We start from the raw sequence: 23601 nt of genomic DNA on the forward strand, positions 1-23601 counted from the left end.
ATACTGCACCTAGTTTTATCGAATCTCTATATATAAAACGCTAACATATGTGACACAGAAATCGCTTTTATTACTTATTACGGAATGGCAGCAATGAAATGTAAACATGTAAACATATCGATATAAGGAATTTTCAGCAGACTGCTTTATTCAGCGTTTTTACAGCTGCTCTTAATTCAACACTTCGATAATTAAATAAAATTATTACAAATGCTGCTTGCCATGTCGAACACTTCATTTAAACAGAAGGTGTAAAACAAATTAATAAATAAACTTTAATCGAAAAGTTTAATAATTGAGTGTGTAAATAGGTTTAACCATCACTATTGATACTCACTATGACTTATTTATTGGAAATAGATGACTTCCAAAACTATTAATTTCCAAAAAAGGTATTTGCATTATCTTAAAACTCAAAAAATTATCTCTTTAATGATATGGATTTCATTCCTATAGAGTTTTTTTTCTTTACTTTTATTAAATTCTTCAATTTTAATTTACAATGTTACGATGCTTTTAATGTTAGGGTTAATTTTTAAAAAAAACTCACTCAAGTCGGTTTTTTAATGTTATAAAATTCAAACTCATCCATCAAAATATTCAATCGTGTGCTTTTGCAAATGTTAAAATTAAGATAAAAGAATTATTTTTTTATTATTAATTCCGAAATAGGATTTTCAATTCCACTTATATTTCATAATGTATACACTTTTAATTTGAGCCCACAATAATATGTTGCACGATGATTCAGTCAAAGTCCTATTTCTAAGTTGTATCAAATAAACTGAAATTTAAAAAAAAATATTCCATATTAATCGTTCAGTAACCGAAAAAATCTCAGTAATCTTGACAAGCAAGCTGATCGCCTATGGCGGCTAGTTAATAAAATAAAAAAAAAACTACTTTAAAAGGAAAAGAAATCAAAAGTCATTACCGCACCTAGCAATTCTCACTGCATTGTTTCGAAATAAAATACAATCAAAACAATATATATATTTCAAACGTTTCTTGGAATGTATATCCTATAGCGTTAGAGAAATAACACATTTACACAGGAAAGAAAAAAAAATGAACCTTTCATATGTCATCGCATAACCTCTAAAACTATATAAATCATTTGAAATACAAGGTGGCCATAAAATAACTTTCCCTGTTTGGCGGCATATGCAGCTGAACCGACTGAATAAAATGAAACTACATTCCATATACAGACTGTGGAAGGCAAAATAAGTTGCATACAGTGTATGGTATTCTCCACTGATGCATGTAAGTTTTCAGTTTCGATGTTCATAACAGTTCGTCTGATCTTAGGTTGCAAAACATGCAGGTTTGCTTAAGAGCAGTCACGGCAATACATTGTCTAGCGTAGAACAGTTTTTCCAGTAAAGCCTGCTGAGGAAAGATGGAACTCATATTAAGCACACATCAACAGTCAAGAACACATCAATAGTTTAGAACGAACTGCTAACACGTAACTGGTCTTTCCTTTTTAGAAGGAATACATATAGCTGCTGCCACGCACGCACTATGAATTTTACATAATTCATCACGATATGCAAATTTTCTTGTTCGTACGTGACAGCAGCGCCAATATTTCTCCTATCAGCAACATTTAATATTAGTTTCATTTTGTTCATTCGTTTTAGTTGTAAAAGCCGTCAAATTGGGGAAGTTATTTTATGGTCACACTGTATTTCAATGTAGAGTGGAATTCAAAGCATAGCATGTACAGAATTCCATTGAAAAGAAAATTACATATAGAAAAATGAAATACAACTCTGTTATTTATTTTTTGAAATACAGATCTTTTTATTTTTTATATAGAATAATATCCGCGGAATGTGTCATGAAAACAAATACAAAAACAAAATACAAACATGAATACAATCTTGATACAAGACATGGTTTAAGAGTAATTCATTAATATAAAACAAAAGCAATATTTAATGGCTCCGACATTTGACAAAAACTAACTCTTGATCATACTCTCTGCATATGTACAAACAGAAATATCCGGATACAAGATATGATTCAAGATATGTACCAATGTGTCCTATTTGTACCACAAGATATTATTAGTCCTTAACACATTTACCATTTCTTACTGAATAACCACGCCACGCACACACAGGGGTTCTGCATTTCCTAAAATAACGGTCATATAATTGCCCATCAGGACATGACGGAAGGGGAGGTTTGTAGATAGGATGAAAAATTCTATTGGCACCAAACGCTTTATTGATATCCAACAGGGTATACAATAAAGTGGGAGAAAAATCTCTTCTAGCACGAGTTGGACACTTTATATCACTTAAAATTACGCCATTGCATATGGCACAGTGGAGATTTTTATACAAAATGTTGTTAGAATCCTTCACAACTGATATGTAGGATTCGCAAGCCTTCCTGTCCCCGGTCCATATTTTTGGGCAGGATGAAATGTAATCCAATCTGCACAATCTACCAATTGCTGGCGTGGAAAGTGGCTTTTCGAATATAAATTTGCACTGCTGGAACCGTCCGTCAAGCTCATATCCCCACTTTTTCTCAGTCGGATAGTAAGTCAAATCAGTCAAAGAAAAATTTTTAAGTGTCGAATTTTCAACTATACATGCAGATACTGTCCATGCTTTGACAAAGATAAGTGGGACATTATTACAGGTGGCGCAGTATCTGTTAAGGTAAATTTGGCGATTTACGAAATCGGTGACTGGAGCAGATTTGGCGATATCGTTGAAGTCATCATTCAAACATAGACGTCGAATCTCTTCTGCGCCTGCGTAATTGCTGGGACAGCTGTTGACCATTTGTATTCCTTGGTTAGAATTGTCGTCGATGTTGACGCACAATGTAGATTGGGTCTTTTTCGAAGAGGATCGAACGGCATCGATGCAGCAGTCGCCATACATCATACACTCCGAGTCACACTGGCACATCAGTCCTTCAGAAACAGTACTAGCATTCTGAGAGCAGCGGTTCCTTTGTAAACATTTCTGAAATTCTTTTACCTCAAGACTATTGGAACGAAAATCCAGATTTTTATCAAGCACGTAAGCACAAACAGGTAGCAGCAAATTTACAGCGAAGTAGAGATGTTTCATTTTTAAAGGACCACATAAAGCCATCCTGTATAATTATTTGCGCTCGGTTTTGCGATGGAAAGTTCTTTATCTGTAGAAAAAAAGAAATACGTCTCAACAAAAGAAAAATGAACACCGAAATAATTTAATGAGCTTAAATTATTTTGCGGATGGATATTAACAGCATATTTTCTGTTTTCAGTATTTCATATATCTTTTGAGAGTTATAGCACAAATTTAGAAATTTACAATAGCTTATTTCTATAATATTCTGCTCGATAAAATGTTAAAAGCCGTTTTTAATTATTTGAATAATTCTTTAAAAATCTATATTCTTAATGTCTGTAGCTTCCCACCCTTTCATAGACTGTGATGCCATCTGCTAACGAAGATTCAATCTGCTTTTATAAATATTTTTGTTTCAGTTTGAGTTGAAAAAGATTAAATAATGCCTAAATGGAAAAAAAAAAAAACAGTAAATGAACAAATAATTCTAATTAATTAAGAAATTAATTATTAATCTGAAATAAATCATTAAATGATGACATTAAAATGTTCATAAATTATTTTTGAATTGTATTTATTTATATAAATAACAAATATTGATTTGAGCTGAAAGAGTTAAAGTGAAGTAACTGAATTCATTTTGATTTTGAATCTGATTAGTATTTATATCATTTAATAGCTCATTAATATAAAAATAAAAAAATCTTAAGGCTATCTATATTTTTATTTGTCAAACACAATTAACTGATTGTTCTCAAGAGAAAAATTTCTTTTATAAAAGGAATAATATTATTGAATCATTAAATTAATCGTCCATTAATTTTTTTTTTTTTTTTACCACTTCAAAGACTCGCGATGGTCTATTAGTAAGGCTTCGGAAACGGAGAGTTCCAGGTCCGAATCTATTTCACCGAAAAAATATATGGTGAAAAAGCTCGTTCACCATAAAGCAAATGTTTGTACACGTAATACAATCCTGAATCAAACAACCTCTTATTGCAAAGAAAGGAAGGGATATGGGAAGAAAGGAATGCAGGCTCAGATATCATCCTCGTTACCAGACTATGGCACAAAATTACAAAGTCACCCCTAAAATAACTTGTATGTATCCTTAAAATAAGCATTTAAAAGGAATAATAGTCATCAATATTTTTTTCAATAATAGATTCAAATAGTATTATTCCTTTAAATTTTGCCATTAAGTTGAAAATCCCATCTTAATTTGCATATGATTAAATAACCTTTGTTATCAAAAAAAATCAAAGAAATATTGTTTCTAAGGTATCTAAGCTTGTTTTAGATTTATTCTTAAGATTATAAATATTGTTCAGTATACTTTTGAAACAATGCAATTTCCTCTAAACTGATATAATAATTATCTGCAATTAGATCTCTTTAAAACTAAGTTAAAAAAGGAATCCTCATTACCAGACTATGACACAAAATTTCGAAGTCACCCCTAAAATAATTCTTATTTATTCTTAAAATATTTCAAAAATAAATTCAAATAAAATTATTCCTCTAAATTTTACTATTTAAGTAAAATCCCACATAATATCGATTTACATATGATTAAGTAGTTTTCAAGAAAATCAAAGAAATATTATTTCTCAAATATTTAAGCTTGTTTCAGAATTTTAGTTAAAATTAATAATTTTCAGTATATTTTTGAAACAATGCAGTTTCTTTTAAACTGATATAATAATTACCTGCAATTAGATATCTTTAAAACTAAATTTAAATTGTCGTAATCCTTTTTATTAAATTTACATCACATGTTGTTATATTAAATATATTGAAAATTATTCGCTATGGAATAGATGTGGTTCATGAGCCTTGCGTTTGACAAATTTCTTCAAAACTAAAGAAAATGTCAAACGAACTTAGTGAAACTATTTGAACATAATTTAGATTTATTTCTGTATTGAATTTAAAGGATAATATAAATTATTTTAAAGTGTCAGCACTAGAATGTCAATTCTTTTACTTTTTAATATATTTACTCAGTAACGTCAAGTTGAAAGACGTTTACTTAAAATTATAACTGAATACAAAAAATTCTAATACAAAATCTTACCAACAGATGTCAGCACGAGTCATCAAATAATCTCCATTCAACATTGTAGATCTCAACTGGCTGACTACAAGTATCCAAAGCCAATGTTTTCGATTATATTGGCGAATAAAACCGAAATTCTATATCCAGAAGCGCCGTTCGGGATCAGGAATGTGTAACTTTTAGTGTTACATCTCGCTTTTAAAACCAGTTTGAGTTGCATAATGTGACGTAGAAGGTTGAAGTGAACTAATAAATGCGGAATGTCGGAATAATACTTGATTGCTTCTTGTGAAAAAAAAAAAAACCAGATTATAAATTAAACAAAGTAAGAATACTAATGCATTTCGAATGAGGACCATTTCCTGCTGGATTTCGTGATGTTGATGCTGTCAAAACGTCTTCGAACATTCTTATCAATCTATCCCAATGACTAATGTTTCAATCATAAAAGTAACACATTATAATTGAATTTTAAGTGATCCAGGTAATTTTATTTGAGAAGAGATGGATGGCCTTCAGGTATTTGAAGTAAATTTGTAGGCAAAGAGTTTAAATTTTAAACGCAACAGAGAATGACCCTATATAATATGAAATTCCAAGCAAACATTTACGCAAAGAAAAAAAAAATTATTATAAGACAATTAGATTCATCATTATCTAATATATACAAATGAAATTTTCGTTTGATCGTATGTTATGCGCTGTCGTACCGTTCATTCAATGGCAATAAAACTTTGCCAACTTATTGCTTGTACTTGCGAGAACGTTATAGGCATAGTACTGTGGTGAATTGCATATAAGCCAGTAACAGCGCTTCTGCCCGAACAGCTGTTTTGGCAAAATCGTATCGTTACTGGACTGCTAACCAAAAAGTCCCAGGTTCTATCCTCACGCGTCTCTTACCGCTTCAGTACAATTATTATATTTAATATATAAAAATAAACTTTTGTTTGTTTGTATTTTATGAGCGGCTGTACCGTTCATTCGATTACGATAAAACTTTGCCAATTTATTGCTTGCACTTGCGCGAAGGTTATAGGCATTTTTTTCAATTTATTCAAGCGTTCCATACTTGGAATTTCATAATACTTTAAACTGATTTTTAAAGAATTGAATTTTAAAGAAAAGAATTTTTTTTTAAAGAATTGAAAAAAAAATATGGAAACTAACTTTATCTGTTAGATGTGACTGGGCTATGTTCATTGCATATAGGCAACAAACACTGGCCGTAGATATAGTGGTGCAGGATTGGAATGATTTTGTGTTTTTCGAAAAGATATTGATTTTATTAATATATTTATATTTCATTTCTGAAGGGGGGTGGACAGTTATATATGAATCTATATATATTATATGAACTAGGTGGAACGTGAACTCCTGTATTTTATCAATCTTAACACTCTAAAGAACGCCAGTGAGAAAGACTTATGAATCAATGTTAACGTTTACCTTTCCCCATTGTAGCAATGTGACCACGCAGAATGAAAACTGGCTAGTTAGAAAAATAATTACACATTCGATATCCGTCGTACATATAATATATAATAAGTATTTTTCACACCCTCCAATAACACAATTTCGATATAACACACTAAAAAGCATTATAGAAGAGCTGAATGTGAAATACTGTCAAAGAAGGAATTCCTCAAGAAAAAAACTGGCATGGTACGTTTGGATTTTGGTTTCTTCGAAAGATGAACAGAATTAAGTATAATTTTGGAACAGTACCTATTCATTTTGACCTATATGATTCCAAACACCACACATACCAACTTAAATATAAGTGTTTAAAAATGTTTCTATGAAATTAATAAGCAATGGATTTCAAAATTTTCCTTTTCTTTATATGTTAAACTCTGACGTTTAAAGCCAACTTCTATTCAACTTTTCTTAACACGTGCGATTATATTCGGGATGAATTATTTGAAAATTGTTCGAAAATAGTTATATTTTTAAATACTTGCATTAAAAAAGATTGAAAAAATATCTATGAAACTAAAATATATTATTTAAATGGCATAATAGTTCCTTTATAAAAAATTGGAAAAAAGGGCTTCTTTTTTGGCTAAAAAGAGGCATAAAGCAAAAAAAAGAAAATTTAATTTAGAGGTTTATCAACTGATTTACTTAAAATTTTGCAGATGACTTAATAAATATATTATCTAGCTCCTGAATTAAAAACATAAGATGTATTTCTGTCCATTCTTTAAATATTGGGGTTCGGCTGATAAACAACACGAAATTTCCAATTTTTTTCACCTTGTGAAGCATTAAAACAACTATAAAATATTTTTTAATGAATACATTACTTATTGTCTAATTCAGGACTACAGAACATATTGTGAAATTTTGATATTAAATGTGAGCAAAAATTATACATTAAATTTTAAGTTATGAGGTTTTTCGTAACAACTTGAGAAAGTAACATCTAAGGATATAAAATAGCATTAAAATGTGTGTAAATGCAAAGATAAAAATCAGCGTAACTTTCTAAAAAATTTAGTTAGAAACAAAATTCTAACGGTTTTACAAAGAAACCTGTTCAAACATAAAAAGGATAAAATAACAAAAATTTCATTATTTAGAAAAAAAAATCTTTTTAACATTGTCACCTACCTTAATATTTTATATTTATATTCAAGATTACCAAGTTAGCTACATTTAATCTTAAATTTTTTCATCATAATACGATATTTTTTTAAAAAATAATCCAAATATGATAATATGTGCATTTTTACACTGATTAGATTCTAAATGTTTTCAATTAAATATTCTTCCTTTATAAAAGCGATAAATCCCAGCAAAGGAAAAAACGAAAATTCAATCCAATAACTAAACCAAGCATTCGAATCTCTTACAAAAAAATTTGCCATCATTTATTCATCATTTATCTAATTTAATTCGATCGTACTCATACATAATTCCAAAAATGCGAGTTATAAACTCGTGGAGGTCTGAAACGTTAACATTTGTCAAAATGTCGAGTTCGAATTTTTTTTACGATTACAATACTTTATCTTATTAAACTTCGTCTACAAGAAAGTAATAAATCGCATTGTCAAAAACCTCTACATCTTTTGGAAGATGATTTAATGCCCTAAAACACAGCATTTAATTTTTCTTAATTTTATTGATTTTTAAGTATTTTCAGATTATTAAAATGAAAATGTTGATGGGTAAAGTAAAAAAAAGGTAATTTTAAGATATTACTACTAGAAGAATGCATTTAGTTATATTAAGATTTTATTTTAAAGTAATTATGTAGAAATAGTATGAAAATCAGAAAATAATTTCTTCGTTATTTTTTTTTTTTTAATACTCGCTAAAAACATGTTTAAATTAACTGTAACCTAGCACATGTATTTCACTTAAAGTAGACTTTAAAAATTACTGAACAAGTATACAACGTAAGCTTTTTTTTTTTTTGCTGTTTTTATTTTTGAAAATTTTTAATTAGTTTCATCTGTTAGTCGATTATGATAAAATGTGTAAATTCTGCATATCAATTTTGATATATTTTACCTAAGAAATGTAAGAACGAAAATTGTAAATTCATTTTTTTTTTTTTTTTTTTTTTTTTGTATTTTGTGTATGTGTATAATTTAAGTCTTTTAAAACAATAAAATAAAAGTTATTACTGAGCGTATGTTGTGAATTTCTGTTTAAGCAGAATTTTACATGGAATAAAACTTCATAGTATACATTCCCTTTTTTATAATTATTAAGATTAAAATTTATGAAATATTTATTTTCCGTTCTTTTATTTCCTACACATGTATTATTAAAGTAAAATGTTTCATTTCCAATTTTTCCTAGAGTTCTTGATTGTGAGCAGTTTAAAATAAATCAATCAACATTTTGTAAAAGTTGTTAATTATTCTATTAGATTTTATATCACGCTACGAAGAAGTGCAAATTGAAATTTTTCTCCAGTTGTTTTGTTTATGTGCTATTTCACGAATCCCTAAGAATATTTTTTTTTATTACAGTTGAAGTGGAGATGTGAAATTTTTTATGAATTCTCTAAACTGCATGTTTCATGGAATTGGTACTAAAATGTGAAGGTTTTTTTTTTAATTTCTAAAACAAAATTTAGTGTTTCACAATAAAAAATTTATTAGCATGACAAGGAAACAATTTTATATAGTATTTTATATAATTTTATATAGCAGTAATTATATTATTATGGTATTTTTATATTCTATTATTTATATACATTTTAAATTATAAGGTACTTGGGAAAAATTGTAAAAAAAAAAAAAAAAAAAAAATAAGCATAATAAGAAATTTTTAAATTAAATTTTTGAAAAATTTTACAATAAGTATGTAACGTTTGGTATAAGATAGTTATACAATAATAGCATACACAAAATATAATTAAAATCTAACTACAAATATTCTAGATAAAAAAATTATTAGAATGATACTGTGTCGCTTTAAGTTTTCTTTTCAAAAATTATTCAAAATTTTTTTTGTACTGCTCATTAATAGATGACTACATGCAACGAGGGATTGTAGCTATTGTCCCTATACAACAACTTGCAAATAAAATAGTTCCTCTTTCAATTGTGGAGTTTTACTTTAATTTTTCTAATGCTACCGTATAGTCGGGTATCTATTTAATAATATGAGTTGGAACTTTAATTTTTAAATGATTTTCCAGAATTATAACTACCTGGTAGTTGTTTGGGATAGAATTTTAAATTACGACCAAAAATCAAGTAAACAATCTACCACCAAGTTACAATTTGGATAAAATAGGTTTCAAGTTTATTATTCGACTTCGATTCGAACTTGCGATAACTGTTTGTGACTGATATACTTCATACACTGTGTGCGACTCGTTAAATAAAGCTCCTTAATATAGATGGAAATTCCTTTAATTTAATTTTTATTCTTTTAGATTTAATGTTTAAAGCGACTATTTTCAAGTCTGTAATGCTGAAAATTATCATCTCAGATCAAAATCCCGTGAAAATCATATTTAACCAAAAACATCATCTCTTTAGACAATAATTCTGGATTTTTGATGTTTTAGGAATTCCAATCCAATTAGAGTGCATTTAAATTCCTTAATAACAGCCGGTGTAGATTTTTTTTACAAAAAATGTCAACCTAATCACAATTGTTTATGTAGTTTAACATAAACAATTTATGACTTAAAATTCAATTCAATTAATGCTAAAAAAGAAATGTGCAGAAAATCTATTATGTTAGTTATTTCATTAATATCCGTAATATCCATTCTATTGAAGTGCCCAGGTATTTTTCTCCTAATTTTTAGTTAATTCAGTTGTATTGCAAATAAACTGAAAACAAACAAAAATCAAGAATTTTTTTTCCATCATAAATGAAACAGATATCGTTGTAGGAGCAATTTTGCTGCTATTTCACTTGATAGAGATAATGATACAGTTAACATTTGATAGAAATTTATATTTAGAATTTTGCAAATTTAAAAAAAAATTCATTAAATTTTAATATTTTACAAATTTATATTTTAAGGAAGAACTGAAAATTTTTCCTAATAGATAAAATAGGAAAATTAATTTAATATAGATAAATAAAAATAATTCAATATAGATAAAAAAAATACAATATTATAATTGATATTTGAAAATTTTCCATAAAAAAACAAAGTAAAATATGGAAAAAAAACCGAAAATAAAATGTAAATATTTCATGTTTTATTTGCAAAAAAGAGACTTTTCGAAACTCATAACAAAAGCTATGCTAGTTATGGAACCACTTTTATAATATTATAAACTATAAAGAAAGAAAACCAGTTCGATAAGTCAATTAATGCGAATATATTTCAAATTTTAAGTATTGAAGCAAAGTATCTGCCCATTTAGTACAAGAAACAAATCACTGTTTAACACATTTGCCATTCACCGACGTATAACCTGGTAAACCACATTGAAGAGTCCGACACTTCTTGAAAAATGGATCATACTTCTGCCCGGACGGACAAGATTCGGCTGAAGAAACTCCGACAACATCTCCATCTGCCCTGTTCACATCCACTAGCAATGCAATGGAGAAAGGCACCTTTGCTCTGTCTATAATGTCAGTTAATAAGCACATAAGGTCATTGTCTTCGACACCATTACATCTGGCACAGTGTGGATTCTTGTAGGCATTGTTTGCCCTGTCTGTCACAACCGCCATATAGGTCTCGCATTCCCTCCTATTAGTTGGCCGATTCCAGTTCCTTGCACATGAAGATATAAGATTAGACCTGCATTGTCTGCCAATTACTGACACAGACGGTGGTCTATCATAGATGAACTTACATGGATTGAATTGTCCGTTTCTATCATAGCCCCACTTTTTCAAATCGGGACGATACTTTAAATCATCCCAAGATATATTGTTACCATTCCGATCCTCATTGTCACATGCAAAATATATTTTCCATGTCTTCATAGATGTTGGGGACACGTCATTGCAAATGGCACAATATCGATTCAAGTAGGTATTGCCAGTTGAAGTATCTGTGACTGGAGCCGATACTAAAGGATCGCTGAAGTTATCATGCATGCATTGGAGTATAACTTCATCAGGACCTAAATAACCATTTGAACATGTGTTGAACACATACACACCCTGGTAGGTAAAGTTGCCATAATGCATGCACGTCTGGCGCGAGGTTCTTCTTGCATTCGATCTGGCGACGTCGATGCAACAGTCGCCAAATGTCAAACAAGAGTAATCACACTCACACAGACGTTGGTTGAAAGATGCATTTCGGATTTGAGAGCATCGGTTTTTCTGAGGACAGTTTTGAAACCCTATCGCATCGAGAACACTGTAGTCTAGAGATTCAACGTAGACACAAACAAAAAACAGTACACCCACAAAAAAGAGATGGTTTTTCATCTTTTAAAGACTGATGATCTTCCAGGAAAAAATTCTGCACTTGTATACAGACTGGCGAGAATCCGTGTTCTATATTGTATCTAGAAAAGAAAAATATACCTTACGGAGAGGAATTTAAGAAGGTAAATTTCAGGGATCATTTTTTAAAAGGCCCAATCCATAATTCAGGAATAAATATCATTTTGAAGGTAATCCGTGTTTCATAGTTAAAAATAAATAAAAAAATGATCAGATCATAATTCTAAATTTTATAATCTAAATTTTCCAAAATTCTCTTAAATTTTATATTTGGGATTTATAAATTTATAAATGAAAGTTTGCGTGATAACAAAATTGTTTTAATTTCAAGAACCATTTTCAATACATAAACGGATGTGTATAAATATTATGATTATAATTTGTTAAGAAGGAAGATTTATTTTAAGAGCAAAATCTGGGATAAAAGTTTTCTCATAAAACAATTTATTTGCTTTTTGTATTTATTAGTAGCACGTTTGACCTTACTTTGACTTTGTTCCATAAAAAAATTCTTTCATATTTTTTGAACTCTTCACGCTTTTGTTTTATATTTCTAGATATCAAATAACGATCATAATATTCTTAATTTACAATTACTTCAAGTTTTCAGTTTTTAATAATTTCTGTAATTCGCTCAAAACTTAAATTTGAAATTCATATATTGGATTTATACTTTTAAAAAGTGATACTTGGGATTTTTTTAAAATTTTGCAGTGGTATTATAAACACACATGAGTATGATTTAATCTGTTAAAAAAGGCAGAATAAATCCAAATATTGCCTATTACATTTTTGTTAAGGATGTAGAACTAAACACTGATTGTGAAAACATTTCTACATCATCCTTCCTTCATTGGTTTGTAGACATGTTTTAAATTTAAGTGAGAATGGAAAAGCAATAGCTATCAGTAACGAATGTATTTTTTTTTTTTTTTGAAATTTTGATTTTAAATACTTTGTGATATGAATATTGAATTAATTTTTATTTTTTATTATTTACTAGTACTCGGCATCCAAATGTGTAGATATTTTATAAATTTATCTATATTAATTAAGTGAACGGAATTAAATTGATAGGATCTTGATTTATTAAAGGGAGCTTTATTTATTTATCATAATATTATATATTCTATGTCTCTACAAATTTATTTGGTAATTAGAACAATTAGGCAAAAACGCTTTTTAATGGATTTGTCCTTATCCTAGGAAGCATTCCAGCAAGCCTCATTAGAAAATAGCTCTTATATCTGTCCAAACTTAAAACTTGATAATACCGAATTGCCAATTTTGCACTAGTTCTCTTTCGCATCAATTCGGTTTTCTTTTTTCTTTTTTTTTTCAGTAAATAAAACTACATTTAAAGCGAGTTATTTATAAATAGAAGAAACTTTCTTTTTACCACAAATCCAGATAGTTATGTCACTCGATTCCATTTAAAAGTTAAGCATGTTTTATTTTTTTACTTATATTTACTATTAGGACATACTGATTAATACATACTATTAGTACATACTGAAATAATAGGAAATTTGATGTGCTGTTTTCAACAGAACTAGAATTAGAAAATACACAGTTTATGAATCAAAGCCAAAGAATGGAATTAGAAAGTTAACAATCTTCAATTTTTCAACATATTTTATGTCACTGAAATTTTTTTAGTTTGATTTAAAATGTGCTTACTCATGGCTTAATATAAAATATTATGTTTAAAACATTGTCATTGAAAAGTTTTACGAGAAAATCGTGAATGATTTAGAAATTCAATTTCATTAAAGAATCAGGCAGGTAAATAATTTGGATTTATATTGAATAATATTTACGTAAATTTTGCCAAAGATATTTATTTTAGTAATACTATATTTCCGAATATTATTTAGTTAGTGAATAATAGAATAATATCAATTCGCTGCAAATAATCTTCATTAAAAACTTTTATACTAAACGAATGATTTAAAGAAATTAAAACCATACACATTTATAGTATATATTTTTAAATAGGAATCTTTGTTAAAAACGATACGATGTAACGAAAAGAACGAATAAATTGTCAAAAGAAATCTAAAAAATATATTGACTGAAGAGTTCTTTTCAAAAATGCTATTATAAGATCTGAACACGAATGTAATTAGAAATTATTTTGTTCTTTTTCTTAATATATATAAATAAAAGAATTATTTTGTTTTTGTTATTAAATACAGACAAATAAAGAGTAACAACTGAAGAAAATAATAAATATTAAGCAATTTTGTTCTTAAAAAATTTTTAGACTTTCAAAACTATTAATTTAAAATAAATATTTTATTTGAAGTCAGCTATGCAATATATAGAAGTTGCATTACGATAATATCAATTTTGCCCATTGATTTAATTATCACAGAAAATTTAAACAAATGTATATTTCATATCGATTTCTTACAATTGCATTAAACTTCTTTTTAAATTATAACTTTAAAATAATTATTTGTAAGCGAAAAAATTATCTCAGTTATTAAATGTATTATCTACATTTACTTTTTTTAAAAAAATAAAGATATGCGCATTTAAAGTCTTACAGAACATAGAAATATTTTTAAAAAACCGACCACACTTACATTTAAGTACAGTGTTTAGATATCCATTTTTCGCGCATCTTAAGGAATCCATAACAAGCAATTCATTGTGGTCCGCTTTTCCTCACCGATTTTTCGGTCATCTTGAGTCAGACTGAAAGTGTCAAGGGAAAGGTCTCGGTATCAAGATGATGATATATATATAACGCTGTGCGGCTTGAATTTTGTTATGCTACGTCGTAAGGCAGGATAGTTTCTAATCAGATAAGATGGTATAAGCGAGCGGATAAAAAATAAACAAAACTTTCTTCATAGGAAAAACGTGCTGACGTAGATGGTAAAAGAACATTCCACGAAACATCGTAAATAAACTTCACGTCATTTGCCGAACTCCACACATCGTTAAGAAAATAAATAGCCGAATAAAAATAAATTATATCCTTATAAGCGAACGAATTCACCTTCGCTTCGAGTCAATTCTTTAAAAAGTTGAACGTCGTCCCAGTAGTTGTCAAAACTAAACAAATTGCTAAAAAAAAAAAAAAAAAAAAAAAAATCTTTTTTGATATAATGAAGGTAAAAATAATCTGTTTTTAAACTTAGAGACTCAAAAGAAGACCATGGTTTTTGACAATCAGCCACAATTATATTTTTCAGACAATGCGATTGCGACATCATCATGAATTTGCTAAAAAAGGAATGAGTTAAAAGAACAGGTTCTTATAGAAAAAATAAAGGTTAGGAATGTAAATTACGCCAGACAGAAGAAGTGAATCTCTATTCTCAAATTTAAATGTTGGCCAATTTTCACCGGTTCTTTAGACAACACAAAAATCTCACTTTCTTGTTCTGGGAAACAATCAAATGTTAATAACTGTTAGCAGAAGCTGATATGATGTTTAAAGTTGGAACAAGTTATTATTGTGCTTTTTTCTGTAGAAGGAAGACTGTTTTTCATGAAATCAAATTACGAGTAAGAAATTTTGTTAAACTTTTTAATATGTAGTTGGAATATTTATAACTGCTTCTAATATTTAGTCGAGCAGAGATGAGATTAAATAAAATAATATATTGGACACATAGAAAGACAACTAAGATTACTGTGTTACATAAATGTGGTTTTTCCTATGCTGAAATTGCAATACATGTAGGTAGTTCAGTGACTACATCTGGAGTCCGAAAATTTCATTTACGATATCAGTAAACAAATTCAATAAAAAATAAAGCAGGAAATGGTTGAAAAAGGTGCACGACAGCTATTGATGATAGAAGAATAAAAAGACTGTGTCTCCAAGATAGAGCAATGTCATCAGCGGCCATCATAAGTCAATTGAATGATGCTGGCATTTAAGTCAATTCAAGAACAATAAGGAGAAGATTATTAGATGTTGGACTAAGAGGTAGAATTCAACAACAAAATCCTTATCTCAATTTACAGCAGCGTATAAAAAGATTAAAGTGGGCAAAGGAACACATTAATTGGGCAGATGATCGGTGGCCTCAAGTTATACGGAGTGTTGAAACAAAGATATTGTTATTAGGTAGTGTTGAGCGAAAATAGGTAAGACATAGAAAAGGCAAACAGCTACATTCTGACTACATTTAAGCAACTATGAAGAATTCATTTAGTGTTATGATTGGGTCATGCATGTCAGCAGAAGGTATTGGCCTCCTTCATGTTATCGATGGGACATTAAATGCAAGAAAATACATTGACTCTATTTTAGAGCTAAAACTTACCCCTCCCATCAGTCATCTCTTTCCCAACAACGCATCATTTGTTTTTCAGCAGGATTCAGTTCCTTGCCACACAACAAAATATCGAAAGAGTGGTTAAGTACAAAGAGCATTGAATTGTTATCATAGCCCGAAAACAGTCCTGACTTCAAAACTATTGAGAACTTATGGCACCGTTTGAAAACCTTTATATATGAAGCGTTCATCAAATAATAGAGAATTAACTGAAGCTATAATTGTTTCTTGGCATCATAAAATAACGAAGGAAGAGCTTAAAACTCCCGTCAGCTCAATGAAACATCAGTGTGAAGCTGTAATAAGAAATAAAGGCTACCCTACTAAGTACTGATAACTCACTGCAGTCATCAGCATCTAATGTATCTCGATAATTATTGCCGCTCCAATTTTTTTGTATTACAAATATTGGAATTTTGCTTTTTGAATTAAAATTAGAATTAAATTCTCTTTAGAATGATATGTAATTGTTTGAATTTGGTGAGACGTTACATTTTCTAAAAGCATACAAAGTTAGAAAACATAAAAATTTGCAAAAGTGTCCACACTTTTGGCCATTACTGTATGTAATGATATTTTAAACTCTGATTTCAATTCCAAATTAATTCCCAAAGTTTCATCGTAATTTAACCCATAACAAAGTCATTCTAAAATATTCTCTTATGTCCTGATCAAATTCCACTTTTTTTTACTTAATTAATTCAAGAGAAGCTTTGTAAAAATGCTTTAGTCAGCTGTTCCCACGTTCCGAGTGAAAGGATAATAGTTGCTGATCTAAACAAATTCTTTTTAAAAGGTCCCTGTGTTTCCTTTACTTGTGATTGACACGTGTCAGAGATCCCTATCAGAATCTTAATAGTATATTAGCACTGTGAAAAAATATTTTCCCTATCGATATCTCATGTTATATAAGACATGGATTATTTATTTCTCCCTCTTTTTACGCTCTTCTCTTGCCTAATCTGTTGCTGTGAGCGGACGTGCCTTGTCCGCGTCTTCTTGTAAAAAAATCCGGAAGAGAATAAATCGATCCGCCTCCCGGAAGAGAATAAATCGAATTTAAAAATGCAAAGTGTCTGCATTGTCTTGGAAATTGCCTTCTGCTTCAAAAATTAATTTACTTATATACACACACACATATTATATATATATATATATATATATATATATATATATCCATAACAATCTTTTAATATAAAACTCAAGTCAGGAAATTATTTTTATCTCTAATATTAGGAGCAGAATAAAGTAATAAGGAATTAAAAATCAATAAAACTAATTAAATTGATAAATATTATTTAAAAATGGAGAAAATAAAATAGATAATTCTTTGGGAAGTGAAATGGGAAAATTAAAAAAAAAGGATATCGTTCGTTTTATTATGTACCTCCAAAAACGTAAAAATTGTGGAATTGACTGTTTTTATTGAAAAATTTTTGATTATTAAAGCATTAATTATCAAGAATTAAGATTGATATAATTTTTACTCGAAATGAATTTATAACTTTCAATACCATATACCACTGAAAATTCTTCTTTTTATTATTTTCAAATCATTACCATTATTTTCACGCATCAACAAGTCAATGATCCCAATCATTACATTATCAATGAATACATTGAATCTATGTCTCTATATAATATAAAAAGCTAATGAAACGACAACGCGCAGCTAATCACAGAAGACATAACAATCAGCTGTATCAAACAGCCAATCAGAAGCGAGAACACATATCTTCTGAAAAGTTACAACTCAACATAACATCGCCTTGTTGTTGTTTGTTTGTAAACATTAATTTTGCTTAAAACTGGCTAATAATTGATAAGGTTATTATAAACGTTATCGACAACGAAATGCAGCTGAATATTCTGAAACTGGTCGTATTTATCGACTCAATAGCCAAGTAATTAACACGCAAAATGAGAATCTAGGACAGACTTTACCAGAAGATATACCTTCTTTATGAATCGGTACATTTAGTAAAGAATGTATATATTGTGGAGCTTTTTCATTTTCTGCGGAGCATGCAGACCTAAACAAAAATGTACTTTTTACACAGGACACAATTCCCTGTTTGACTGACTTTTGCAATGATCGTTAACAAGTGAAAGTTCAAACCTCTGACAAAATTGGTCTTTATATAGATTAAAATAAGACAATTTTTGGACATGATCAACTTTATGTTGCATTCTTTTAAGATGCCGCTCAAAACATAACATCAAAGTACAAATCTTTGGTGCAAAAAACGAAATTGCAAAAATATCAGTGAAAAATATTATATATAGGGAAGTTTTATAAGTAAATAGAAAAGTTATTTAATTCGTTTTTTAAAAAATAATAGCCTTTTCTTGATTCTTAATGTATTTTGATTTTTTTTATTAATATTCAGTAAGGAAAAATTCTTTACTAATGTTAAGATATGTGTCTCAAATTTGAATTCATTCGGTTTTAATATTTATTTTTTTTCGATCTACATTTTGCTTTTTCACTGATTGAAAAAAAAAAAAAAAAACATTCGTTATTTCTTTTGTGGTTAGGAAATATGAAATGCATCATTGTTGAAAATGTGGTATGCTTTTCGATATAACTTAGTATAAGACAATATTTATTAATTTTTTTTCAAATTTATGTATAATTATGAAAATGTGTTAGTTTATACAATTATGTAACTTATTAGTTTATAGTAATTAATGTTTAACTACTAAAAATATATCAGTTTATAAATCATTTGAAAATTAATTGAGAGATGAAACACTTTATGGAAGGTATCCGGCAGCCTACTAATTGGGACAGACTCTGCAACAACTCGTGCTTTGGTAACGGAGATTAATAGCCAGCTAATGCCCTATAATCCATTTTACCTCATCTAGCTTACTTAGCATGAGATACCAATTTATTATGTATTTCTTTGTTTTCATATGATGTACAGTGACTCACTGAATTCATTCAACCACTGCAATGTACTTTTACGAATCAAAAAGATTCAATTACATTGCTCTATAATGGAATAGTCAATTTTGTTTGCGAAGATAATTCCGTAGCAACTGAAAAGGGTTGGTGAGCCGTAGCGAGTAGGGGATTTAGCTCCTGTAGTTTATGCATAAAAGCTGAAACATTTAATTATTATTGTTTATAATAAAACACTATAAAATTAAGTTTCAAAATTACAATAATTTTCTGTAAATTAAGAAGAAATTACAAAAATACTGACAATCGCAAAAATTATGAGATCTTTAAGAAAATACTTCAGCTATAAAAAAATCTGTATCTTTAATGTATTTAAAACATTTTTGAAGAGTATTTAATTTACTTGACATCAAATGATAATTTGGAAACCTGATTTGTGGGAAAATTTGATTAATTTATATTTTAGTTCAAGAACTACATAATACATTTCTTAAGCTACCAGCAAAATTTTAAGCAAATCATTTGATAAACCTCTAAACCAGAAGATTTTTGCTTTACATCTCATTTTAACCAAAAAAGGCCCTTTTCACAATTTTTAAAAAAGCTTTAGCCATTTAACTGGTATATTTTGGTTTCAGAGACATTTTTTTCAATTTTTCTAATACAAATATTCAAAAATATAACTATTTTCGAACGTTTATCAAAAAATTCTTCTCGAACGTAGTCGCATACCTTAATAATAATAATGATGATAATTTAAAAAAAAAAAAGAAAATATTATCACATCTCAATTTCGCCACTCACCGATTTAAATGCATGTAATTCATATAATCATCTGAAATTGGCAATTGGCCAGGATAAAAACAACTAATTCTTTAATATAATTTGTTCATTTTATGACAACTGAAATAGTAATACATTAATTATAACAACACTGAATTATTGGATAGATTCTAAATTTCCAAATCAGCATCATATCAATAATCTACCAATCAATACTCCAAATTTTCATATCCCATAACGTGGGTTGAATCAAGTTTCACATCCGTTATTATTCTGAGATTAGATCATTATGGCCTTAAACGTAAATGGCCTTAAACGTAAAATTTCATTCCATTAAAATTTACCACTTTATAACGGCAATTTTCTTTCTATTCAATTTTCTGTAATATTCTTATTCTTAATTTAAAACCCCACAAATATCCTGGCTGAAAGCATCGTTCTCGATAGTTAGAGACTTCGAAAAATTTTATAAATGAATAACTCCAATTTAAATTATAAATTATTAAAAAAATTAATAACCGACTATGTAAATTTTTACTATAACAATTTTGAACTAAACAAAAATTGTTGGTTTGAACTATAATTTATGCCATAATTTATAATTCAATAAATGAAAAAAGAGAAAAACACACAAAAGTTGTTTCATTAACAATTGAAATTCTATTCAAAATTCAAAAAATTTGTTTCCAAATGCCCTGGTTATTTTTCTTGAAATTTCTAATCAATTTAATTGTATTTTTAACTCACAGAAGTATAATTTTTTATCGGAAATAGAAACCTAATCTTTAGTTTCTTACTTGGTACTGATGAATATATGTCTTAGTTGATGTTAATTTCTACACTAAAAAATGATGAAGTATGATGAAATATCCTCTTTTTCCTTATTTTTATATATATCAAAGCAATTTCAGTGATTCAGTTATTTTACAATCGCGACTTTTCAAAAATCTTAATAAAAGATAGTCACCGATTTTTTATCACTTTTAAAACCAATATATACCATGAATAAAAAAATAACAAGAAATCTAAAGAAAATTTTTATATTATTTCTAAAAAGTGAGTCTAGTAAAACAACAGTTCTATTTTGGATTAAATAAAACCAACAATTAAAAAAATATGTCCACCCTGCACAAACAAAAAATCTCACAGTTTCACACATTTGTCATTAACCGATTTATAGCCTGGTAAAACACATTGGAGAGTCCGACACTTCTTGAAAAATGGATCATATTTTTCTTCCGATCGACAACACACGTCTGAAGATCTAGAAACTCCAACAATGCAGCCATCCGAACCATTGATATCCACAAGCAATGCAAATGAGAAAGGCATCTTTGCTCTGTCTATAATGTCTGTTAACAAACACATAAGGTCGTTATCTTTGACGCCATTACATCTGGCACAGTGTGGATTCTTGTAGGCATTGTTTGCCCTGTCTGTCACAACCGCCATGTAAGTCTCGCATTCCCTCCTATTAGTTGGCCGATTCCAATTTCTTGCACATGACGATACAAGATTAGATCTGCATGGTCTGCCAATCACTGACACAGACGGCGGTTTGTCGTAGATCAATTTACATGGATTAAATTGTCCATATCTGTCGTATCCCCATTTTTTCAAATCGGAACGATATTTTATATGATCCCAAGATACATCATTTTCATCTAGATCTTCATCGTCACATGCAACAAATATTTTCCATGTCCTCATAGATGTTGGGGACACGTCATTGCAGATGGCACAATATCCGTTCAAGTAAGTCTTACCATTTGAAGTATCTGTGACTGGAGCCGACACTAAAGGATCGTTGAAGTTATCATACATGCACTGGCGTATTATTTCATCGGGACCTAAAAAACTCTTGGAACAAGAGTTGATTACATACACGCCCTGATGGGTGAAGTTGCCATAGTGCATACACGTCTGGCGCGTTGTTCTTCTTGCATTCGAACGGGCGACATCGACGCAACAGTCGCCAAATGTCATGCAAGAATCATCGCACTCACAAAGTCGATCGTCAAAATTAGCATTTCCAATTCGGGAGCAGCGATTTTTATGAGGGCAGTTTTCGAACTCTATCGCATCAAGGTCACTGTAACTTAGGGCCTCAATACAACTCAACAGGTAGATAAATACAACAAACACTAAATCCATTTGCTTTTTCATCTTTTAAAAGGCTCAAATTCGTCCTGAACACACTTCTGCACATGTGTATGGCCTGGAGAAAATGTATGTTCTATATCGTATCTAGAAAAGAAAAATATGCCTTACCAAAAGAAACTTCAGTCATTTCAAGGTAAAAAAAAATTTCCAAACTTCAATCCCTGTATCAGAAATTAATACGGTTTTGAATCATGTCTATTTTGTAAAAGAAATAAAAAAAAATAAAAAAACAGTTGACATGCACTTTGAATTCAATTTACTGACTCATTTTTTATTGCTTTTCTCGAACTCGAATCGAATTATAATCGAACAATTGCATTATAAAATAATAATTAATATTTTGAAATTAATTACTTCAGGAATCGATTTATAAACAATCAATTTTGGTTAATTTTTTACTAGAAAAACTTTACGTGCACAACGAATCGCAAGTCTTTATTAAACAAATGCTTGATTTTTTTTATATATGTTAGTAGTAATTCTGCAGGTATTGACTTATTTTTGTTATATTACGAAATTTCTACTACAATTTTGAAATCTTGCAAAGTTTTAGGATAATATTTCCAGATATCAATTAATGGTCCTCAATAGAAATTAAAAAAATAATTCCTTCAATTTTTTCTAATATATTTTATGTAATTAAATAATTTTATTCTGAATTAAAATGAAAACATTTATCAACATAAAACATTACATTTGAAACTCGACCACCGGAGTTTACTTACGGTAATTGTGAAAAAATTAGAATCGAATTCCCTAAAAGAATTGATCTATTAAAAACATTTTCTCGCGACTAAAAATTTGTAAAATAAACTTTATTTTTTATGTGACAAGATTGTAAGTATGAAAATTTCTATATAATTTTAAATTTTCTTTTGTTAAAGCTAAATAGGTAAAAAAATGTTTTAATTTACTCTGATTAATATTTTATGCAGTTTGGTAAAGAATTTGTTTTGTTTCATACAGAATAAATAATATTCCAATATTACTTCCATGAGCGGGATTTTAAATAAAAGCTTTTATGTTTAATTGATATTTTAAAAGAAAAAAGCAAAAAAAAAAAAAATGAAAGTATGTCAATCAGAATATATTCTCGTAAATTAATATTTTTGTTAAAATTATACCATGTAGTGAAAAAAAAACTAAATTATTCAAAAGAAACACGCGAAGCTGGGAAAAAGGTAATTTGCCTGATAGAAACTGAAAAAATATGTTTACTGAAGCAGCTTTTTCCAAATATATACAAATATGTCAAATTATTTTGTTCTTTTTTATAGAACAAAATAGAACAAGTAAAATAAAGAGTATTAACAGTGTAAGATATTATATTTTTAATCAATACTAATTCCGTTTTTTTTTTAATTGTAGACTTTTTAAATAATAATTCAAAATGATTTGATT

General features: G+C 28.6%; 1 protein-coding gene across 10 annotated transcripts in view; it reads right to left on the minus strand.

The window, feature by feature from the left end:
- The window catches only part of LOC129974920 (uncharacterized), a 62021-nt gene that overhangs the window by 5028 nt on the left and 33392 nt on the right, over positions 1–23601 (minus strand). For 2 of the 10 annotated variants that reach the window (XM_056087718.1, XM_056087719.1), the window contains one exon: positions 10811–12107. The exons of 2 other annotated variants lie outside the window; for them this stretch is intronic. In XM_056087718.1, coding sequence (XP_055943693.1) covers positions 11014–12027 — 1014 coding nt within the window. In that variant the 5' untranslated portion in view covers positions 12028–12107 and the 3' untranslated portion in view covers positions 10811–11013. Of the gene's footprint in view, positions 1–1838; positions 3172–5163; positions 6268–10810; positions 12108–14636; positions 15014–21063; positions 22285–23601 lie in introns of those variants that run through there. 6 more of the 10 variants (XM_056087714.1, XM_056087712.1, XM_056087710.1 and 3 more) reach the window with 5 other exon arrangements.

This window comes from Argiope bruennichi, chromosome 7 (assembly GCF_947563725.1).
Source record: "Argiope bruennichi chromosome 7, qqArgBrue1.1, whole genome shotgun sequence".
NCBI classification, from domain to species: domain Eukaryota; kingdom Metazoa; phylum Arthropoda; class Arachnida; order Araneae; family Araneidae; genus Argiope; species Argiope bruennichi.